The following is a 17,129-nucleotide window of genomic DNA, read 5'->3' as shown; positions in this document are numbered from 1 at the left end:
AATCTACAGATCAGCACACCACTCAGATTCCAACGAAATCAGGAATCGAACTGTTCGTAATGCTGCCTAAGTCAGAATTTCCAAATATACTATTTACCTCCATATATACTGTAGGTGTTTGAGTCAGAGTTTAATACAAGAAAGAAGTGTAAGAGCTCTCAATGTACATAAAGAGCTTAGAAGTAAGTTTATTTCATCTGCTGTGACATGTAAAAATTAGTTCCTTGTATTTGTGATTGCTTGCGAATACAGACTATTACCTTTCTGAGAACAGAGAAATACTCTCCAATGTATAAAGACTTGTAAATTCTCGAGTTCTGCGTTTCAGATAAGAAATATTAACAAACAGTGTAATAATAAATAAGTGTTGCAGCTATATTTGTTGTATCTTGAAAAGGTTATATTCAGTTTGTGTTTCCAATACTAAACCAATTTACAAAGCTAGGAAATAATATAATTTTGTTATATGTTCTTTGCAGCCTGTCTAAAATTACTATAATTATTGTACCATGCATCACTCTGAAATTCAAGTCATGAAGTAGATATTACGACCACCTGCATGAGCCGCCAGAGCTCACGGCGGCAGTGAACTGCTTTTGCAGCGAAACTACAAACAACTTGTAACTGCTGCTGCTGGCTCCGTCTATCTTCCTCTCTTTCAAGATTTTTTAGCACTTTGTGAGCACGAGTTGCCCATCCATGGATATTACTATGCAGTCTATGAAGTACAATACATTATGTTTACCTCGTATTTTTCTTCAAACTTTCCACCTGTCAGGTTATCTGTAATTGTCTGAAGACGTTCTAAAAATTTTGAGCTCACCTGCGAACAAACGTGAAAATAGTCGGATATATTAATATTAATAATCACTGGTAACCCAGTCTTAGGAACTTGATATCAAAACATTGCTTTCAGGTTGAGTGCAGCCAGGCATATAGATCTATTGCACTAGCATACTATACTCTGTTCATATAAACAACTCTCGGGGTTTTCAATGTGACAGAAGTTAAATCTTCCAATCGCAATACTTCAAGAATTTGCTGGTAACCATAACAAATCGAGAAATATTTTAATGGAAATTATGTGATGTAGACATTTAATCTATAAAACGAATATCAAGCAGTTCAGGGACATTATGCTATGAAAAAACACACGGAACGCCTCTCTTTACATGGAAATACAGCAAAGATATATTGTGTATAATGTTAGTATGTTGAAATAACCCTTCAAACAATTGAATGGCCTATAACACTCATTCTGCTACAGTCAAAAATTGTGGAAATGAGTGAAGCCGTGAGATATCTGAAAGAATACTATTGTTCAGTATATATACCAATCAAAGTCCCATAGTTATTAAAGCAAGTATGAAAAGTGTCCTTGAAAATAATTATGAGTTTAATGTGATGTGCCACTTACGAGATGCACTATTACATTCACAAAGCTATTTTTCATTTGATGATACAGTAAGAAATACTATTGTATCTTATTTTATATTGCTCTAGTGACATCTTGTGACGCAGAACAAACATTTTCCGCATACAAATAGTTTTCTTTTAACATAGAAGAATGATTTCTTTTGATAAATTGAAAAAGTACATTATTAAGTATTATAACAAGTCTAGAGACATATCATTATGTATTGGTTTGTTACTTCTATACTTAAGCTTATATTATTTTAGTTTTGAATTACGAATATGCTAAATTGATAATTAGTGTCTTTTTATATTTCTTATTGATGGTGTTCCTTGCCCTTTGGCCATGTACCACTGGCACAAAGACAAGTTTGGGTACCACCAGACTGAACATGTTTCTTGTGCTGGTTTGTTGACCTTTAGAGCTGCGGTGCTACTATTCATTCAGTAGAGGTAGTATATAGTCCAAGCTCACACAATTTAATGGTTCACAAATTACTAGCTCTGTTAATAGTATATGCGGCAGCTTGCAAAATTTAGTTCAATAAGAGGTTCAATTTAGAGACATTACAAACTACAATAAAGTTTCTTCACACAGAGTCTTCCAGCGAGGTCAATGTCAATGTCAGTATAACACTTGCATTGTTATCACATAAGAAACAAGAACCTAAATATTTACTTACCAATGACGAAAATAAACAAATAGCTCCTGTCGCACTTCTAACAACGACATTCACGGGAAATCGAATGTGTAGGTTGACCAACTGTAAACGAATCTTTTAGTCTAGATAATGCTGTCGTCTTCTGACATACTACAAAATTATACTGTGTGTGCCAACCAAAACCTGTTTTCAATCAACCCCCTACCGTTTGGAGCTCAGTTCTAAGACATGGCCAGCCACTTTATGTTACCGTGAGTGTACGTACTTTTCCGCATGCAACTGAATATAATTGACGGATTGCTTTAAAAAGAATGTGTTTAACTTGTAATTTTAAGCCAATTTTTCTACTATTCCTTTATTGTTTACATTTGTTTTTAAATCTTTTGTATTGCCTCTACTATTATATATTGCCCTTCAAGAATTTCGTTATTCGTTAGTTGTAAGTCATTACTTGTGTTATTATTTTAATCATTGTACTTGTTCCTGAATCACGTATTTAACTTGTAACCGTAAATCATTGCTTGTAATATCCTTTTATTATTCTTAACTGTTCCATTCTTCATGAATTAAATATTAATTTGAAAGTGAAAGTCAAACTTTGTTATATTAATGTACTATTGTTTATCTTTTTAAGGTCGTGCATTTACTCTGAAACGGTTAGACATTCTTGTATATCTTTTGCATTTATTATTCCTCAAACATCTCATTAATATTTAACAGGATCCATTCTTTCATTAAGGTGCATTCTTCTACACAATTCATGTGAATTGTAACTGTGACCACAATTTTATATTATAATTTTACTATAGTTTTTTTTTTGGTTATAAAATATGTATTTTGATGCCAACTATAACCCTAATATACCTCAAGATGAAATAGTGTTTATTAAATTGGATAATAAAAAATATATATACTGTATATAATTGACGGTGAGGTACGAACCTCTTGGGTGGCTTTCTCCGCCGCGTCGCATTCCAACAGGATGATGGCCTGAAAGAGCAAACCCGAAGTCAAGTAGCAGTAGTTGAAGTTTTCGCACAACTCAACCAAGAAGGCGAATATCATCAGCACGTTGAGCGTGAAATGGAGCAAGGCCTGCCCTCCGTACGTGTACCCCGAGCTGCTGCCGAGGTCTTGCGTCAGCTGTTTCAGACGGAGCCACAGCTTCTTGTACTGGCAGATCTTGTTAGGGTCTATTATAACCTTATCTGAAACGCGCTGACATATCAGACAAGTAAATACTAGACAAAATTCACGGTTTCATACTTCGATCACCAGCGATCAAAGTGAAGTTTTTTATCATAATTTTTACTGTGACGATAATTTAATTAAAGAGCAGTAAATTTAAATTCTATGTCAAGTAATTAATGGAATTTCATCATTTTTAATTAGCCTTAATATGGGCCATATTTACTTTTATATTTAAATATGGAAAATGTATCGAAAATTATTACAGTGAACTCTAAAATACGGAAAAATACTCGTATAGAAAATAAAAGTAATATTTTTCCAACTCTATTATATCGTGATACACAAATCTGTTCCCTGCACCTCAGTTACATGTGATTCAATATATACACCTTACATAATTAATTTTCGTATTATTTATCAAGATGTAGGCTATTTAATGCATCACACTTTAAGGTGCAATTAAGTTAATTATTCAAGTCAAAATAATGTAACTTAACATGATACGTTAATGCACTTAAGGTTCCCTTCAGACGAGGCCACTTCAGTGGCACCTTAGTGGCGCTGCGAACGCGCTGCTTATTACACTAAATTTTTGTAGATAATTTTTCAGTCTTCCAGTGAACACTGACGTAGAAGGAGATACACTTTTTGGTAACTTTGCTCAGACGAGCAAAGAATAGATGTAAACATAGAAGAAGAGTCTGGGTTAATCCATTAGTTTTGGAAAGATAGACTGTTCCATACCTTGTCTGATTATTTACATCAGAACGATAAAAAATATTAATTGAAAATTACGCAAATGAGGGACAATATGGCATAAAACATATTTTTCTTTAATATTTAAGAATTAAAAATTAAATATAATAGGCAGCAAACATGAAACCATTCATTCATTCAGTCGGCCTCGGTAGCGTAGTCGGTATAGCGCTGGCCTTCTATGCTTGAGGTTGCGAGTTCGATCCCGACCCATGTCGATGGCGACAGGCTCTAGTAAGTAGATTTACAGGCGTGTAAAACAACTGCGGACAAAATTCCGGCACATCGGCAACGCTGATATAACCTCTGCAGTTGCGAGCGTCGTTAAATAAACCATAATTTGTTTCATTCATTCATACTGTTCTACCCAAGGGCAGATCATTCACTGCAAACTCAGCATTCTCCAGTCTTTCTTATTGTCTGCCTTCCTCTTTGTCTCATCATATGATCCATGTCTTAATGTCGTCTATCATCTGATATCTTCTTATGCCTCGAACTTTTCTCTTGTTCACCATTCCTTCCAGTGCATCCTTCAGTAGGCAGTTTCTTCTCAGCTAGTGACCCAGCCAATTCCTTTTTCTCTTTCTGATCAGCTTTAGCATCATTCTTTCTTCATCCACTCTTTCCAACACAACTTCATTTCTTATTCTGTCTGTCCACTTCATATGCTCCATCCTTCTCCATATCCACATTTCAAATGCATCGATTCGTTTCTCTTCACTGCGTCGTAATGTCCATGTTTCTGCCCCATACAATGCTACACTCGACATAAACCACTTTACTAGTCTCTTCCTCAGTTATTTTTCCAGAGGTCCGCAGAAGATTCTCCTTTTTCTATTAAAAGCTTTCTTTGCCATTGCTATCTTCCTTTTGACTTCCTGGCTGCAGCCCATGTTACTGCTTATAGTACACCCCAAGTAGGCCTATTTGAAGCTGTCCACCTCTAATGCCTATGAAACCATTCATATCACGTAATTCAACAAATAGGCTATACTACAATAGGTGTCTGTAGCGTAATGGTAAAGTCAAAAATCATGGTGTAATTGAACTCAGGTTCGAACCTGAGATCAACTAATTTTTTTCATGTCTTTGTTAATTTATTTACATTATTTTAGACGCGTTAGTTTATTTTAACATGAAATAAAGGAGATTTTACTAAATAAATAATATATCCGTAATTCGTATTAGTCCAGCTATTTAGTTGTCTAGCCTATGGTTATATTATTAGTATTATTATTATTATTATTATTATTATTATTATTATTATTATTATTATTATTATCGTCATTCTACATTATTCTGTCGTAACAGCCTGTATACTGTCGTGACGGTGTATATGTAGGGAATTGGTGGCCCAACAGTCGTCCGTTAGCAGCGCCACGAAAGCGCTACTCACGCGCCACTAAAATAGTGGCCTGGCTATGGTCCCATCTGAAACCTACCATTTAATTCTATGTATCACGACAAGAAGCGCCACTTTTAGTGGCCCTCACCAGCGGCGAAACCAACCACTCAGAGCGTCTGCAGCGCTACTGATTCTGTGGCTGTGGCTGTGTCTGAAGGCCTCCATTTAAATACATTATTCACAAGCGGCAGCGCGTTAGCAGCGCTTCTAAAAGTGGCCTCGTCTAAAGGAACTCTAATACGCAACTATTAAGAAACATATTATAAATTTCCTAAAATAGGAAATTAATGTAATTATGCTTATTTTGATTATGTGAAATCATATTTTTATAGTTTCACATTTTATTAACACAGAATTACCTTCTTAATGAGCTCTACACCTATGCTGCAAGAGGTGAAATGCACTTCGACGTCATAGGTTGCCCTAGTTTTTAATCACTCTTCTAAACAGTAGCTAACCATACGACCTTGGAGTCTGCTCTAGCGTTCATTCAAAATCCACATAAGAATGAAAATATAATGGACTTGAAGAGCCCCATATTCGAAAATTCATGATGATTATAATTACATAAAGAGAAAGATAATTCCACTTACTTCTTCGATTTCGTCTCCTAGTTCCCTCGCAATTTTAATGATACCCGAGCAAGTGAATATCCAGGCAACTGGCAGTAGAAAAGTGGAAGCAAATGCGAACCCAAATATGAAAAGCTCCCACCAGTGCATTATCAGATTCATTAAGTAACCTTCCGTGAGGAAATAAGTTAATATTGGTGCGATGATGCCAAGCACGATGAGTAACTTCCGGCGTAGAGCAAGGAAGAGATTCCTGCCAGTTACCAGCCGAAATTCAACCTGAAAAATAGTAACGTATAATTATAACACTTGTTTACTTACACCAAGCAATTACCCAGAAAAATCATTACTTTCTTACTCTCCTGAACTGTTTAATTCCTTCCATTGGGACTGCAAATCTGGGAGTATTAGTACACGATTGGTTCGGAACTCGTAAATGAAAGTAACAAGTATAGATATTGGTTGGGAACTCGTATCTGAAAATAACAATCAGCTCCTGTAACCTCCGGAAGGAATGGAAATTGTTTACTTGGTAGGTCTCAACCTACTGCCTCGTGCATTTTCAGCGCAGCGCGTTATATTTAGACAACAGGTACAAACTCCAAATTTGAAAGTGCACTTATTGATTTATTACACCAAATACGTGTGAAATGTTTCACGATCTCTTTTAAGTTATATAGGGATCTGTTCCTTCCCGACTTTTCAATTGAGACAACAAGTAGCAACCTTCTTTCTGGTAAAAAGAAAAAACTAGAGTAGGTCTAATGCAAGAAATGCTGTTAAACACATTTCGGTATCAGCTTCATTGCAACAATATTTTAAGTTACGGTACGCAAAATCAGGACAGTTACAAAGTTAGGCTAATCAGTACTTTTTCTTGCCAGAAACAGGCGGTTCATCGTGTCTCTTTCTGCTTCAATATATTATTCTGAAATACTCAATTAATCTGTTCTTGTGAAATATTCTAAATGACCTGGATATTTTCTTCCACTCTTTCACAACTTAGAACAGTCATGTCAATTGATGCCCATAGGAGCAAGCGCGCGCTTTAGGGCTCAGGAGAGACGAAAGAGGTAGTATATGCCACTTGATCAAGCTATATTCAGGGATGGCCAGCACTGATTCAATAGATAAAGGGAGAGAAATTATCCATGATAATTTTTAATTTTGTCTGAGAACTATAAGTGCATTATAAGAATGTAAGTTTTAATTTTAATGCTCATTTTTCACAAGTTTGATTTTTTTATTCAAAAGAAATATTTTCTCAACTTCTTTTTATACAAAAGTGAAATTTTCAGACATGGACCTATTTATTTAGTAGCCTTACAGAATGTTTTCGTAAATCTAATATATCGTAAATACGTATTACTGAAGATAGTGTATTGAAAATTTTGAAAATATTCGCATGGAAATTGTTTGTAAGGAAATGGATTAACAAAGCAACTACTATTACATCATAAGCAAAAGATACGTGCCCATGTGTTGTAAAAATGTCAGCTCTATAGCTTCAGCACATTTCGAGAAAATAATTTAATATTCTGATGATAGGAAGTTGCTCAACAATATCATGTTAAAAGCATAATGCGATAAGAGTTTTGTTATGGAATATTAGTGACACTAAAAACATATACAGCACCGAGGTAACTTTGCTTTGTACTGTAATATTGTTTTGATTAGTTTATTGATTACTTTTATAAGGCTAAAGGTACCATCAATATCAATTCCAACTTATCATGTCATACTCAATCTCTTTCTTTGGGATATCACTTTCTTTATGAATGATGTGTTTCATCCATTTAGTACAGTATAATTGTACTACTATGGAATTTATGTGAATATTCCTTCTTAACTCTTTATTATGTTATTAACATTTAAAACACAACTGCAATATTAAGAAATTGGTATTAATACTTTTTTGTTTTACAGACAATATAGATAATATCGAACGGAAAGAAGCCATATAAAAATGACGGCATAAAATTTCACGTTCCGTTTGAAGCTTGTGCACTACTGTTTTCTTAATCCAACAGGCTGCTTATTCATATACACAACCCTTCCTCTTTACATACTTAGCGCTTGATGCCCGCGCACGACGTCAAGGTCAGAAAAATGCGCTTGCTTTGACATGACTGATTTAGAACTACAAAAGAACCTTCTGCAGTATGTTGTAGGCCTACATCATTCTCTAATAACTATAAAAGAAGACAATATTCTTAGCGTGCACTACATTATGCACGAATGAATAATCTCTTTATGTTCTCAAACAATTAGCAAACACACACTTCACTACACTACACTACTCTACACCACGTACAAATAAACAGTCCTTTCAATGTTTTCAAACAAATAGAAAAAAACACAATAGCTTGCTCTATTACGCTCGAATGAGTAATTCCTTCATTAGCTCACAACAGACTGAGGTGAAATGCATGCAGAGCTCCGGCGCGCAGTACTGGTTTCATGTATGGAGGACCCTGTATTTTCAAAGGAATATTTCTTATGATTAATTATAAGCGAGACAAGTGACAGCTATAATCTCAGTGTAAATGACTAAGGCATTTTCACATTTCTGTTAATTATAATTACTGACGTTTGTAAAATAGCAAAGTAGTGCTAGGAACCAAGACATAGGCCTAAGCAAAGTTATATTAAAGGTATTTGTGGAAAATTAATTGCATAACTCCAAATAAGACGAAAGAATTAGTCCAATTGAAGTTAGCTATCTAATTTCTTGGCACTAAAATATATCTTGGGAATAGAATAGAAAATTCATCTTAAAGGTACATAATATAGGTACCCCTTCATTACTGTTGGCTTGTGAATGAGAGCCCAAGAAAATAAAATTTTAAGTTGGAATTACATTGGTGACATGAATTTGGCTGTCGCTAACTATACGAAATATTTAATGATGAAATACTTGTTACTTTCATGCAGAGCCTGATTTACAATTTCAAAGGCCCGGATCTTAATTTTCTTTCTCTTTTCATATATGATAACTAGGCCTACCTTATTTTATTTAAATTGTCAAACATCTTCTTTCACCATATATTTATTTCACAGAGGTTTTTATTAATGCTCTATTTTCAGGAGAAGGATTAAAAATAAAGTGGTCCTATCAGGTATCAGTGATTATGTGTGACCACAAGATAGATCAGATCCGATTGCATTGGTTGTAGTATCAGTAATATTTCTTGTTTCCTCTAGTGCAGTAATTCAAGAGTTTGAAAGGAATGTCCATTTTTCATACATTCTACCTTAGTCTTATACAAAAAAATACCTTGACTATCCACACTTTAGTAGCTGTGGAGGATTGTTTTCTCTGTATGCTAAAATCTTCATTAGTCTGTGTTAAAACATTCTTAACTTTTTGAAACTTGAGCTCTCTGTGAGTGAAAGAGTTACTGCTAGTAACATATGAACGAACTTACTTGTTCAATGATCGGCGTTGTTTTTCCTGTTGAATTTCAATAGCTTTCCGTTTCTTTTATTGGCTGCTATCTCAAATTGGCTTGGGAATTTCGTTTTTAATTATGAACAACTAAAAATAGATACGCTGCAATGAACACAAGTACTAGACATTTGGTTTGACACTCAGTACAATGAAATCTGACATCATGTTGATTTTTGTTACTGAATTCATTATTAATTATTTAAATGGGACTACTGTTACAATTTGAATAAACTGTACAAGGTGGTCAACTTTTACAAGTTGAACACATTAAACGCTGCAATCATCTTATGACTCTAAATTTACAACAATAAAGTTACTTTGATGCGTTTCCTAACATAATAATTCATTAGGTAATTACTTATTACCTCAATTCTGATTTTTAGTTGGCAGATTTGTTGTCTATTTTTTATTTGCATAATTCATTTAAAAAAGCTCGTTCTTGGATTTTGAGGCTCCCAGAATCTTGAAGCCCTGAACAGAAGCACAATAATCTCCTGCATAAATCAGGCCCTGCTTTAATGAGATCAGTTTTTATAATCTATCCGCTAGATCGATTATCAGAGACAATGTCCAATTTTAATTCGTCCACACTGAAATGAAGTCCAGTTGATGGTAACGTCCTGGTCTCTAAAATGTCCACTTCCTTAAAGGTTCAATACATAAAATGTCCACTCCCCAAAAGGTCCAATACACAAAATGTCCACTTTCCAAAAGGTCCAATACACAAAATTTCCACTTTACAGAAGATCCAACGAGCTGAAAAGTCCTTTTTTTTCATAATTTCCATAAAAATAAGCCCACTTAATTTAAAATTCCGAATTTCCAGAGTCCAAACACAAATTGCTCAGTGACAATGATAAATGTATCAAAACAAGATATTTAATTATTCTTAACCACTAAATAAGGAAGAATCAAAAGCAGATATGAATTTGTAACACATCTTGCATTGCAGACTTTTCTGTTATAATACTTCTAATATTTTGACGTTCTGTTTCAGTTTTCTAAGTGATAGTAGTATAAATTTTATCTGTACAGAAACATAGGCTTATCTTTTTGCGTCAGTATTATTTCTGCCATATTCAATTTGTCCGAAATTCCTTTAGAGCTCACTTCATGAGAATTTTGAAATTACAGTACAGTTACCTGGTAACATTACAACAATGAAAACTTACACTTGTTCAGATTAAAACTCAATGACTTCTCCGTTGGACTTTTTGTCAGCTTGTACCTTATTTCTATTGGACTATATTTCTATAGAACCTTTTTTTGTGTTGGGACATAACTTAACTGAGCAATATGTTTATCTGGACCATATAAGCATTGGACCATTTAATACTTTGGATCATATAAGTATTGGACCATCTCGTACGTTGGACTAATTCTTTGTGGACTTTATATTCAAGGACATTTTCTTGTCTGGACAATTTCTGTTGGTTCTTTTAGCTCATTGGACTATTTGCATTGGACCTTATTTGTGTTAATGGCTAGATCTATTACCTAGATGCACTATAATCTAACAATTTGATACAAGATTCAAAGCGCAACCTCCTTTTGTCATATTCAGAACATGAACGACACAACATTGACAGCTGATTGTAGAAATACGTATTATAAGGCTACTAAGACATAAATATTTGATCAGACTATTCTATAGACAGACTTACTTGAAGAGATGCCCAGCTGTTAATAAACCTAATTTTTTTCTTAATCTCTGGCCACTGATTAATTGGCACGAGAATTAGAGAAGCAATAAATATTCTGGCAGCGTACTCTACAATGTCGAGTGAAAAAGACTTCGTAGGGTTTTTCCACTTCTTAAATCTGTCAATTTCTGTGTACACAGACGCAACTATCAGAAATCCTATGACAGCTATGGAGTACAGCGTTTCTGGCGACAGGAAACGAAAGCTCATGTGACCTGAAACTGTAAGATTGTATTACGTTAAATTCTTCATTATGTCAACAAATTGAGGACGTCACCCGAATAAGGGCGTATACAGCAAAATGCAGTTCTGATATAAACTGATTTCAATGTTTGTAAGTTGTCAGGTTCATCATAGTTGTGTCTAAAAAGTTTTTCATTACTTTTAAATAGTTTCGAGGATATTTAAAACAAAATTATTGAAACATAACAGCAAATAGTACAGTATGTTCTCCTATTAGTAAATAAATATAATATGGAAATCTGTATACGCCCATTTTCCGGCGACAATATGTTTTAGTACTGTTTTTAATTATTCTGATGTTCTAGGTGTCTAACTTTGCATGAAAATTAATTATGCATGAGAACATCTCGTACTTTATTAATGATTTTGTCGTAAAAAGTAAAATAAAATAAATTCAACACAATAAAATATACATTTACTATAACATATTAAATAAAAATATTGAATAATTACACAAGTAGGCCTACAAAATAACATTAGGCCTACATTTTCAGTTTATGGTTTTCTTCTTATATGTATTTTTCTTCTTTGTTCATCATCTATTGTTGCTAGAGTCATCTTCACCATTGTGTGATGATGTTCCGGCTTTATTCAGAATTGAGTTCAGTCAAATTTGGACATCTTCATCTAAAAACTGTAACAGTTCTCTTAAGTTCTTTGCTTTGGAGGATTCCAAAGGCACTCGATTCATTTGTGTTGGACTCCAATGTTTCAGCTGCGACACTTCCATTGCCGTCTTCCAAATGTTCAAGGGAACAAATGATGCCGAGTATGAGATTGAAGCTAAACGTATTGCAGTTGTTTATACATTTGTATCATGTTTGTATAAGTCGATTTAAGTGTGTACCCCTTTTATCATTCAAGATGTTACTGAAACCAGTTTATTCTGAATTGTTGTTAATCTTTTCTCTGAAATTTGCAATAGACTCAATAGACAGTTTCGACACATTACTTTTTTTATCCCCATTATAGAAAACACTATATTTCCACAAATTATCCCTATTCTTGAATGATTGATGTTTCTTAGTTTTTAGATTCACTCTTTCAAGGCAAGAAGTAATAAAATGATATTCGTCTAATTCCGAACCCACGTCCCAAAAGCATTTGAAAATAGAGAGTTGATCGTCCTTGGAAATTTCATGTGTACATATTTTCATACATCATCTTCTTACCGGTGTAAATGACTTCTTTTCCATTTCCTGGCCTGTACAAGTTGTGTATGATTTGCCACTGTTTCTATTCATTTTCCTTTCTTCGGTTTTCCATTTAGTTTTGTTCACAAACTTCCTTTTTTCCCACATTTTCGGTCATGATTCACTGCTGCAAATGACAAGCTGAAGTAGGCCTAAACATCGAATACTAGCTTACTATAGTACTGCTTATAACAGCATGTGACCGCCGCTGTAACGTAAAAACGTAACATTGTGTCCTGTGTTACGTATTAAAGCTAGACTTACGAAAATTTGCTACAGTGCACTATACGCATTCAACTAATTCCTTGATCGTCGTAAAACGGGCGTATAAGGGTATACGCCGTTATTCGGGTGATGTCCTCAATTATGCTACATGAAGAATAAAACATGCATTTAAAATTATAGAAACTCTTTATATAGGTGAAGACTTCTATTAAGACTGGAAATAGCGTTACTCACGTCATCTTCTATTTACTCTAAGTTGTCTTTGTCTCCTTACGTTTGGGTCAGCATTTTATTGTCAATTTTGAGAACACATTGTTAAACATTCATTCTAAATATTGTTTTATTGAATTCTCATATTTTACAGTAGGGTATATATTTTATAATCCTAATTACCACAGACCAAAAGTTTAGGCATTATGAATCATTAAAATAGGAAGACAAAAAGGCATTATAAATAGCTAAAATGGGCAATAAAAGGCAATTACAAAAACCTTGCACTAGGTCCACAACCTTCCACTTTCCACAAAGGGATTTCAGCAGCAAGAAAAGCTTTACATAAGTTGAATGCAAATTGAGATCTTCGACTCGATGTTGCCATTACTGTTGGAAGCAAAGAAATCTTCTTCCCGGTAGCCTTGGAAAGTGCATTTTTGTGTTTGGTTGTACTGATATGTTGCGATATGAAATACTTAGCTAGCTGCAACAACGTCGCAATGAAAACTAAAAGAAAAATAACCGTAAAAAATAACGTTAGACCCGCACTCGTTGTTGCCTTGTTAAATAAACACTTTTATCCTTTTTGCACGGCACCACTCATTATTGCAAAGAGAATATGAACTGACTGAAAGACAATAATATACATTCGGTGAAGTTACTTTCATTGTAGCGGTTATAGAAATAAATTAAAATATACCTGCAGGCAATTTTTAATAATAAATTAATATTTGTAAATAATAGATAAATAATCAAATAAAGGCAAAAAAGTATTTATTTTCCAAATTAGGCATTTATATTAAAAAAGGGGAGAAAAGGGCAACATAAAACTGTGACGTTTCAATCACAAAGGTATATAATTCGTAATACAGATTTACTTTCAAAATGAAGATAGATTTAACACATTTAAAAAGCATACTTATTCATCATTATCATCATGGATTGAATCCCCCGGTCCCTTTCACTCACAAGATATAGAAATCGTCTCTTCTTCATCTTTTCGATCGAGCCACATTTCTCTTCCCACTAGGTTTGTGGGCAGTGACTGCTCGTGGATTTTATTCTGGGAGAGTTCAAACATAGAAATGAAAACAAACTAGGAACAGTGACAAATTTTTATACAGCTAAGTAAATCGCCAACTCTGTATAAATAAATAATAAATAATTTAGCTTCCCTTATGACAAAGTTGCCAGATTTGAAAAAGCGTATTACATATAATTTGGAAACACACCTAAAAGGTAAAATGATATACATTTGAAACTGTTAGGGAATCGAATATACAAAATGTCAGAAAAATTTACACCTAAGTAGCATTTGTGCTCAATTACAGTTAAGAAAGGGGGGGGGGGGAATATCATCAGATAAGTTAGAATGATTTGAATGCCGTATACCGCGAGAAAAATAATAGTACGGATGTATTGGCAGTGATATCTAAACCAATCAATAGCCATCGGTTAAGATACTGTAACTTGAAATTTCCATTATCACTCCCATACAAATGATTTCTCAATATCTGAACCGATCCTTTGAGGGCACTTTACTTATATTTAGTGGAACTACATCCTTCGGTGCTTCTCACTAACGAAATTCTCCACCACTTTCTTGTTGAAACCTGGAATATATTTTACCATGATCTCAATAGATAACATTCCTAAAACTGTTAGACTGTTTCTACTATAGAATTTCTTACATGTCATTTTTACCAATTTTATTTTGAAGTTCAAAACCACCTCTCGATTTCACAGGTAGTCATCAGCATCGTCACTAATATTTTCAACGTTTTTGTTGTTTCTATAAACATGGATGTGCCGAGTCGAAAATAAATAAGAAAATTAAATGTTTTCAGACAGCCAAATGACACCATTTTGAGACAATTCGGGCCGACAGTAGAAAATGTACAAATCAGTCTTTAACGCTTTTTTGTCAAACACTGTGAAAACATCACAAAAATTATTTGTCAGCATGTAACCTTAGTTCTTCTTGGTTTTCAATAAAAAAAGATTTCGTTTCGCAAAAATGACAGCTGATATTTTACAAATGATATTTTACTTTTGTGAGAATGCAGTCACAGATTCCCTCAAGGTAGCATTTAAATCTCATGAAGAGCTTTCATGTCCTTTTCTTGCAGATGGTTCTTCTTTTATCTCTTACCAATTACCAGCTCATAGGCACGAGCCGCCCCTGTTGGTGGGCCACAAGTTCTTGAAGTGTTCTAGTTGTTATTCTTAGGTACATATATTTTCCAGTTAGTTTATTTTGTAAGATCAGGTAATTTAAGTTTATTTTGAGAGATTACATAACTTAAGTTTGAAATTTTTAGTTCTTTTCGTACTATTAGACTACCGACTTCGTCCATTGTATTGTATCCTTAACTGTATTTTAATTAATGTATTCCGACAAATGTTATGTATTTTTATAATGTTAATGATTAATGTAAATTTAGATGTGAACACTGTATGAAATAAATTTAACCTTATTTGTCTATTTCTATGGCACAAAATAGTTAAATAGGAAAACGGTACAAAAATTCGAGTGATTTGTGAATATTAAAAGGTATAACACTGACAATTTCATTTGTAAGCATGAGAAACTGTTTCTTTTTCTTACTTGCACAGGTCCTTATAAAAACCATGGTACTTAGTGTCCATGAAATCTAGCATTGCCAGAAGGTATTTCTCCTTCTCTGCCTTTGAAGAGTTCTTCTCCAGATTTGTAACAGACTGCAGTGTTCGACCTCTTCTTACAACCTGACATGTCTTCCACTGTTCAGAATCACTCAAGTTATTCCTGGTAAGGACCAATGTTTGATGATCACAAGCAACTCGAATCCATGATACTTGAGTAATGCGCAATGTTAACGTATTTAGAGCCCTATCAGCTTCTGAAGCCACATCCAAGAAGTCTTCAGATTTCATTGAAATCACTTTGAATGGTTTTTAATTCTGGCCGACCTTGCAATGTCCTGCATCTCATCAGGACCCATGCTTTACAAACCCTCTCCCTTAGCAGCTGTGTATGGCTTCCCTTGCTGCCGTAGTTTCCTATTTTCTACACAATTCTTTGCCTTAGATACTTTTATAGTTAGTAGCCTGTTATTATCCATGATGAAAGCTACAAAACCGCTACATTCACTGCATATGAACACAGAACATACACTAGGTTCGTTCATCAGGACTATACTACGGGACTTATTTCAAGTGTCATCTACGTAGAATGCACTCGTTTGACTATATGGAAGGATGTTTGGCACATATTATATCCATTACTATGACATTGGCGCTGCTACATATATCACATTACATGACAAGAACAAAATTTGACCTCGGAGGCACTTATACCGTTTTCCATATCTGCTCCTCAAATATGAAAGAAAGTAACTACTCTAACATTGGAAAGAAAATAAGTTTAGAGGTTAATAGGAATACATTGAGAAAGACTTTCATAAAATAAATTGGAAGCAATTGTTCGATGGATGAAGAGCTTTGAAACTGATGTGGTAGGACAAAAATTACAGTAGTTACACAGAATTCAGTTATTCACACCTATTGGAAATAAAGCAGAACAAAAATAATAAGTCACGTAAGGCAGGGATGTTCGTTGTTACTATAATAGCATCGTTTTGGGAGATCTCAGCGTTTGGGGATCTCGACACTTTTAAGAAAAATGGGAATTGCAAACAAAAAAAAAGTTCCAACTACGTGAGACCTGTGTTGACTGTGTTCGTAATTTCTGTGTTAGTGAATCGCATGGCTTCAACTTGTGTTTTACGTTCACAGAAGGCAATAAGCACAATAAAATAATGTGAGTTACACTTTTCTTTTCGGTAATGAAATATAATATACCATCTTTAGTTTATTGTTTTTTGACTGGATATGAGTGATATTAGTAGACGCACAACTTTCGTATATACATTTTACAGCTTGCACTCCTCCTTAGATGACCTAGAAGGCTGTCTCTATCAAAATTTGTTTGTTTGGTCTTAGGAGAGTTCATAATCCCTCATAAAGCGTTTTAGTGCAACTTTGTCAGTCTATCTGTTTTTCAATTTGTGTGTCTGCCTATATGTGTGAAACTACTCAACTTCTATTGAACCAATCTTAA

At 34.2% G+C, this 17,129-nt stretch overlaps 1 protein-coding gene across 1 annotated transcript; it reads right to left on the bottom strand.

Moving 5' to 3' along the window:
* Positions 1 to 1,710: 1,710 nt before the first annotated feature.
* LOC138690927 (gustatory and odorant receptor 24-like) lies at positions 1,711 to 15,943 on the bottom strand. Its single transcript, XM_069812898.1, has 5 exons — positions 15,640 to 15,943; positions 11,115 to 11,374; positions 6,021 to 6,278; positions 3,018 to 3,293; positions 1,711 to 1,767 (listed from the first exon to the last, which is right to left on the bottom strand). The coding sequence occupies exons 1-5, from the start codon at positions 15,941 to 15,943 to the stop codon at positions 1,711 to 1,713; spliced, it is 1,155 nt and encodes a 384-aa protein (XP_069668999.1).
* Between the last annotated feature and the right edge of the window lie 1,186 nt (positions 15,944 to 17,129).

Source organism: Periplaneta americana, chromosome 1 (assembly GCF_040183065.1).
Source record: "Periplaneta americana isolate PAMFEO1 chromosome 1, P.americana_PAMFEO1_priV1, whole genome shotgun sequence".
Classification (NCBI taxonomy): domain Eukaryota; kingdom Metazoa; phylum Arthropoda; class Insecta; order Blattodea; family Blattidae; genus Periplaneta; species Periplaneta americana.
Note: the sequence above shows the minus strand (reverse complement) of the source record. Positions and strands in the feature narration are given on the sequence as shown.

Bases quoted from the DNA above. Each gene is read 5' to 3' on its own strand.
- LOC138690927 (XM_069812898.1), bottom strand. From the start codon at position 15,943: ATGAAATCTGAAGACTTCTTGGATGTGGCTTCAGAAGCTGATAGGGCT. The intron at 6,279-11,114 runs GTAAGTCTGTCT...ACTATTTTTCAG, and splicing joins ACAGCTGGGCATCTCTTCAA to GTTGAATTTCGGCTGGTAAC. The intron at 1,768-3,017 runs GTTCGTACCTCA...TCTTTGTGCCAG, and splicing joins CGGAGAAAGCCACCCAAGAG to TGGTACATGGCCAAAGGGCA.